Genomic DNA, 6645 nt, shown 5'->3' on the forward strand with positions numbered 1-6645 from the left:
CATGCCATCAACCAGCTAGACGTTGAGGTGGACCAGAAGGAGGTGGACGGCACAGAATCAAGCACTTCAGCAACACAGCCACGGGAGGCGCAGCTGGTCATCGTTGATGGAGCTGTACAAGTGTACATCTGCATTCAACAGAGTGTGTGCTCCTCAGCTGGCTGGAGCCTGCTGCCAATGCTGGATCACTGCTCAACTGCTTTCTGGTCGTTGCTAGCGGGGACGACGACGACGCGTTGCAGACCACACTCGAGACCGAGTCCGTGCCATACATCAGCAAGCATGACAGCTGGCTTACAGTCAGTTGACTGGTTGATTCGGCGCGACTTTTCCTTCTTTTTGCTGCGACTAACAACCCACGGAGCAAGTTGTACAGCCAGCTCTGCTCAGATGGTGATGACGACCTCTGAAGACATTGGGCACGGGAGGAGCGACGAGCGCTGGCTGGGGTTGTCGTGTGTTGTTGATGTGTGAGCACAGAAACAATGTTTATTCATTGCATCTCATATGGATCAAAGCCTCGCGAAATGCTGTAACAGTGGGAGAAAACTGAAGCAGAACGAAGGCAGGCACACACATACACACACACACGCACACACACACACTCACACACAAGCCCATCGTCAAGGTACATAATCATGACCACATGCATCAATTCTTCAAGTCTGTTTCGTGGAGCTGCTTGAAAGAAGGGCGGCGCTTGGGTTGCTGCTCCATGCATTTGAGCGCGACTGTTTTGAACCATTCGGGAATCGGGTCTTCAGTGGTCACAAAGTCATTACATGAACACAAGTGTCACCTGGGGTTAGGTTGCGAAGGAACACCGTGAAAGCGTGTCCATCATTGCGACAGAATCCCATTCTACAAACACAGCAAGTATGTACATCACACCCACATAATGTAACATACACACAATCACACGCACACACACGCACACACAGTCACACACACACACACACACACACACACACACACACACACACACACACACACACACAGTCACCCACCCACACACACACCTTTGTCGCGGTCCTCTGAGAATGACAGGCGTTTTCCTTCGTCAAGTAAGTTACTGATGGTGGCGAGGATTGGTCCTCGATACCCGCCCCCCTTCTCCTGCTCAATCAGATCAGGCACCCGCTGTGTCGCCACCTCCCACATCAGCACGCCAAAGCTGAACACATCCGCCTCAAAGCTGTACTTGTCGCCTGTCAGTGCCTCTGGTGCCATGTACAGTGGCGTGCCCACCCCAGCCGTCAGCGTCATGCTCGTCATCGTCTGCAGTCCAGCCTGCTGGCTGTATTGGGGGTCAGCATCGCTGGAGGAGGAAAGTCGAGTGTGCTGCTGGTGCTGGTTTCTGTCGCGTGCAAAGCACTGGCGGATGGATCCGAAATCTGTGATTTTGGCGCGAAGCGATGATGACACCAGCACGTTGCCGCTTTTCAGGTCTCTGTTTGGATGATGTTAGGATGTTGGTGTAGTTGGGGTGAGGGTAGGATGGTGCGGTGGGCAAGAAGCACGTGCCTGCATGCAGACGCACACACACACACACACACACACACACAAACACATACACACACACACACACACAAATCATCCAACCGGTGCATTTGGTCGAGGCTGTGGATAAAGGCCATGCCACTCGCAACTTCGCGCAGCAGTCGTAGCTTCAGGTCCCAAGCAGTCGCTACACGGGAGGTTCCTGCGCCTGTGCCTGTGCCAGCTGTGCTGACCAACGTGACGGTTTCGCCGACTTCCTCAGTCAACACTTCCCCATGGGACTCTTGATCGACCTTCCTGTTCTTCACCTCCCTCAGCATTTTGTCCAGGTTCGTCCGCAACAGGTCCTTGAGCGACCCCATGGCCACAAACTCCAGCACCAGGAACGGGCTGCCGTTGGGGTCTGTGCCCGCACCAAAGAACCGCACCACATTCGGGTGGCGTGTCCGCTGCAAAAACTCCACCTCCTTCTCAAACTCAAGCACCGTGCTCTTGTCAATCATCATGACGGCTTGCTGCAACACTTTGACCGCCACCATCACTGTGTCCCATTCTGCCTTGAACACCACGCCAAAGGCACCCGCAGCAACACGCTTAATCATCCGCAGCTCATCGTACTCAATCTCCCATGCCTTCTTCAGCGCCATCACTTCCGCGTCTCGCTCCACTAGCAGCTGCTCCTGCAGGTTGATGCGAGCGGCAGCAAGTCTCGCTCGGCGATGCACGCGTCGATATCGTACATACCACCAAATGAGTATGGGAAGCAATATCCCAAGAGTTATGCCCACAGCAAACGGTCCAACAGCCTGGTCGAGCTTAAGTCTAGACTGCTCGAAGCAAAAGTTTGGCCCAGAAAACCCACGTGCACACGAACAGTCAAACGAGTACACCAGTTCTGAGGTCAGTGTTGCTGGGTCTTGCTCCGAACGAACTTCTTGTGTATCCAGCGTGAGAGTGCACTGCACAGGGTTGGCTCGGGTTTCAAGAAGAAGTACAGATTTTCGTTGAACAATAGGGGCATAGGATGTCGTCAGAAGTTTGCGGTTCGATAACGAGTACACACCGCCAAATATGTGGTTCATGACAGGCAATGTATCCATCCAACGGTTTTGCGAAATATCGAAAATCTCCAACTGTTTAGCACAGCGCCTGGCCACGTCAACAGCAACGTCTTGTACATCCCAAAAACGCCAGACATGTGACAATTCCCGAGCAAAGAGCGCTCTCGTGCCCAGAGTGTCACAGATGGGCAAGGTTGGAGGCACCTGTGTGCCACTGATGTCCAAGACTTCGACGCTTGGCGCTGCGATACGAGAAAGGCGGTTGGAATCAGACACATCCAATGTGGCCAGCGGGGTGGGAAGTTCAATCGACAAGAGGCGATGATTACGCGGCAAAAGAACGGACGAAAACCTCTTCCCAGGACACATACTGACGTGTTGAAACGAGGTGCCCAACAATCGAAATTCCTGCACGTCGTCATTGAGTAAGGTGCAAATTCCAATCATGGGTGTAGAGTGGTCGTCCATTGTGACATGGCCAAGGTGTAGGCTTCTGAAGCGCATGGCGGGTGCTTGTCTCACGTTCGAAAGCCATTCCCGAGCGTCAACGTTGACCAGGGTGAGAGTGTGTAAGCTGGACTGTGCTTGGTCCTGCAACATCTGCGGATTCACGTGAGCAACACTTACAACATCAGGGCTTGCATCCAGCTGAGCGACCCGCAACTTTGGTGCAATCAACACAGCTGTGAGGTTCAGGTTTGAAATGTGATGGTTTGACATGCGAAGCTCTTGCAAGCTTGGAAGTTGATCCAGCTGAACAAGATCTTGCATTCGATTTCCGTCCAACCACAGGCGCTCGAGTGAAGGAAGGGCGACGCACAGCTGAGTCAATCCGTTCGCCTCGAGCCACAAGGACTTTAGGTTCGTGAGGTTGTGAAGTGCTCCGTTCACAGTTGTAAGTTGGTTGTCCCTCAGCGATATCTCGGTCAAATTTGTTGAGAAATGAAAGATTTGATCAGGCAATTGCGAGAGGCCGTTACTTTCCATGTGAAGCTCCTCCAGGCTTTCGCAGCCTTCAAGCGCATCGTCTTGCACTTGCCAAATGAAATTGTTTTGCAGATACAAGTAACGCAACCTTGTCGAATCATGAAACATCGCACTCTCGAGGGTACGAAGCCGGTTGTTGTTGAGGTGCAGCTGAGTAAGCTTTCCGAGTCCTTGGAAGGTGTGGGCATGCAAGTTGCTCAGCCGGTTGTTGCTGAGGTCTAGCGATTTCAGCATGGTGGTGTTGGAGAACAAGTCACCTGGCAAGATATCAAGCGAATTGTGTTTAAGGCTTAGGGTTTGCAAACTGGAAAGGTCACCAAAGTCGCCCTTGTGTAATACAAGCCAATCTCCAAAGAAGCGTTCCCCGTTGCTTGAGAGGTCGAGTTCTCGTAACGAAGAAAGACCCTCGAGCGCTCCTTGAAGAATCCGAATGCTGTTGTCATTCAAATGCAACACTGTCAGTGAAGTCAGCTGTGCGAAGGTGGAAACACCCAGTTCCTCAATCTTATTGGTGTTTAGGAATAGCTTTGTCAACGCAGGCAGCTGCTGAAACCACTTTGGCTCTACTCTTGTGAAGCGATTCCCACTCAGATCAAGCGTGTGCAACGCGTGCATGTCCGCAAACATCGCGTCTGGCAAGAACTCAAGGAAGTTGTTGCTGAGATCAAGCGTTAGCAATCGTAAAGCTTGGGCCTGATTCGGCGGCGACACTGACAAGACATTGCTGTTACTCAGTGTCAAAGTTGTCAGGCTTGCCATGGAAGAAAACATGCCCAAATCCGTATGATTGGCAATCAGCCCATTAATTTCGAGAGTGTTGACGTTGCTCCAATCGCCTTGGTAAACGACCCAGCTCAAGGCCTGCTGCGAAATTGCACCTCTCAGAGTCAATTTGCCGACTGCGGGGGAAATGCTCCGGAGAGCTTCCAGTGCTTGCTGTTGTGCTGGCGCATTCCGCTCGCCCTCAAAAGAGATGATAAGAGTGCCGTTGTTTGAAGGTGGTCCAGTGCATTGTGCGTTCAAAACGTCTTGGAATGTGCATGTGACAGCTTGGCTTGCCGGTTCTGCGCGTCGTCGCCGAGAGACGGTTTTCATTGGAGACGACGTGGCAACATCTTTCGATTGCTGGCGTGACTGTGGCTCTGTTGGCGAGGCTGCTGGGCAACCTGCAACCTGCATGAGGCGAGCAATTGGCGACAGGTCAACTTTGATGTTGGTGCGGTTGTTCATTGGAAGCAACAGGCCGTCGGGGGAGAGGTCCTCTGTGAACGTGATGCCTTGGTCTGACAAGACATGTCTCAGCTGCTGCAAGGTTTCATCTACCGAAGTGCACACCTGCTTTGCGTGTGCGTAGTTGTATGTGGGCATGTGTGTGTGTGTGTGTGTGTGTGTGTGTGTGTGTGTGCGTGTGCTGTCATTGATGGGTCGTGAAACGGACAGTCATGAAAAGGTCCACACAAAACACGTCCACATGAACAGCACATTGACCCACACCAGACACAGATACGGACCTGTTTGACATGATGGCTGTCGGTGATCGCACCCGCAGTAGGATGATGTTTGAGGGCGAGGGAGTGGAAGAAGACGACAGTGAGGAGGGAACAAAGCTTCCACCACCGGACGGTGGTGGTGAAGGAGGTCGGGAAGCAAGTCATTGCGTGAGCGAAGAAAGGAAGAAGGAAACAATGCAACCGCTGTGCCAAAGCGATCAAACGGCGAGTTGCTGCCGGTCACATCAAATTATTAAATGCTTGTTGTCCCCTTTCCACATTCGGTACAAAAAAGGAAAGCGATGTGTGTAGTTTTTTTTTTTGTATTGGGCGGCAAAAGAAGAAAAGAAGAATGTACTTTATTCTTTAGTAGGAGTCAACGGTGCCTCGATGCTGGTCTCGCGACACATGCACGTTGTCCCAAAAAGGAAAGGTTCACCGCCTCTCGGTTGCAAATGACCGTCTTCCTGCATTTTTCAAGCACGGTATAAATGACTAACTTTGTTCATTTTGTGACCCATTTTCAAACCGGGGCTGCCAATCTCCCGCCACCCAGAAAACCTGGCAAAACTGCACAACCTGCACACACAAACAAACCACACCACCACAACACCGCAAAACCGCAGCTGACCTGACTGCTTTCCCCACCCACACACACCACCTCCAGCCACGACCATGGCCACGACCATGGCCACGACGACCTTACCGAGCGATGCTGAGCTGGAGAAGCTTGTTGAGGAGGAGCTGAGCCGCCCGGGGCTGGACCTGGGTGTGGTGACGCGCAAGAGCGTGCGCAAGGACCTGTCTGAGCGGCTTGGCGTGGACCTGACGCCGAAGAAGGCCGTGATCAATGCCGCCATCATGGCCTTCTTCACACGCCAACAAGAGGACCAGGAGCAGGAACAGCAGAGAAGGAACGGTGTTGGGGCGAGCAGTGATGGCGGCAGCAGTAGCGTGAAGCAAGAGGGAGGAGAGGCAGTGAAGCAGGAAGAAGCGCAATCGCACCCGCAGAAACAGCAACATCAACAGCAGCACGCCAGTGAACAGGCTGCAGAGGATGGGGAGCATGCTGGCGAGAGCAGTGACGAGGAGGAAGGCAAGTCGCCGCGGCAGAGGGTGTCTGTAGGAGACATGGACTTGAGCGACAGCGACATCGAGGACAGCGAGTTTGTGCGCAAGAAGAAGCAAAAGCGCAAGTCTGCGTCTGCGCGCAACTCAACGGCAGGTGCAGGGAGCAAGAAAGCAGCCAGCGGCAGCAGCAGCAAAAGCAGTGGCAGCAGTGGGACTGCGCGAAAGGGCGCGCCCACAGACAAGCTGTACGTCTACAATGTGCAGCTCACAGAGCAGGACGAGATCAACAAAGGTCAGTGCGTGCGTGTGTGTGTGTGTGTGTGTGTTGTGTGTGTGTGTGTGTGTGTGTGTGTGTGTGTGTGTGTGTGTGTGTGTGTGTGTCTTTGTGTGCGCGCTGAGGCGCTAGCATCCACTGCTTCCTCCACACAGTACGTCCAGCCCAGCGTCCCACTGTCTGAACCCTCATCCCAATGCAAACCATGATGGCCACAGCTAACGCATCTTTCCCTCATCAACACACACGCACACACACACAC

At 53.0% G+C, this 6645-nt stretch overlaps 2 protein-coding genes across 2 annotated transcripts in view; one reads left to right on the forward strand and one right to left on the reverse strand.

The window, feature by feature from the left end:
* Positions 1 to 651: 651 nt before the first annotated feature.
* Positions 652 to 4916, reverse strand: PTSG_09145 (TKL protein kinase; the record flags this gene model as incomplete). The annotated part of the gene is made up of 3 exons (XM_004989342.1): positions 652 to 758; positions 1020 to 1450; positions 1603 to 4916. 3 exons carry the CDS (start codon positions 4914 to 4916, stop codon positions 652 to 654), a joined length of 3852 nt encoding a protein of 1283 aa, XP_004989399.1.
* Positions 4917 to 5571: 655 nt separating this feature from the next.
* Positions 5572 to 6645, forward strand: part of PTSG_09146 (uncharacterized protein) — a gene marked incomplete at its 3' end in the record, with an annotated part of 2834 nt that continues 1760 nt past the window's right edge. Inside the window, exon 1 of the mRNA XM_004989343.1 lies at positions 5572 to 6401. Within this exon, the coding sequence (XP_004989400.1) occupies positions 5714 to 6401 (688 nt within the window). The 5' untranslated portion in view covers positions 5572 to 5713. The remainder of the gene's footprint in view (positions 6402 to 6645) is intronic.

This window comes from Salpingoeca rosetta (assembly GCF_000188695.1).
Source record: "Salpingoeca rosetta unplaced genomic scaffold supercont1.29, whole genome shotgun sequence".
Classification (NCBI taxonomy): Eukaryota; class Choanoflagellata; order Craspedida; family Salpingoecidae; genus Salpingoeca; species Salpingoeca rosetta.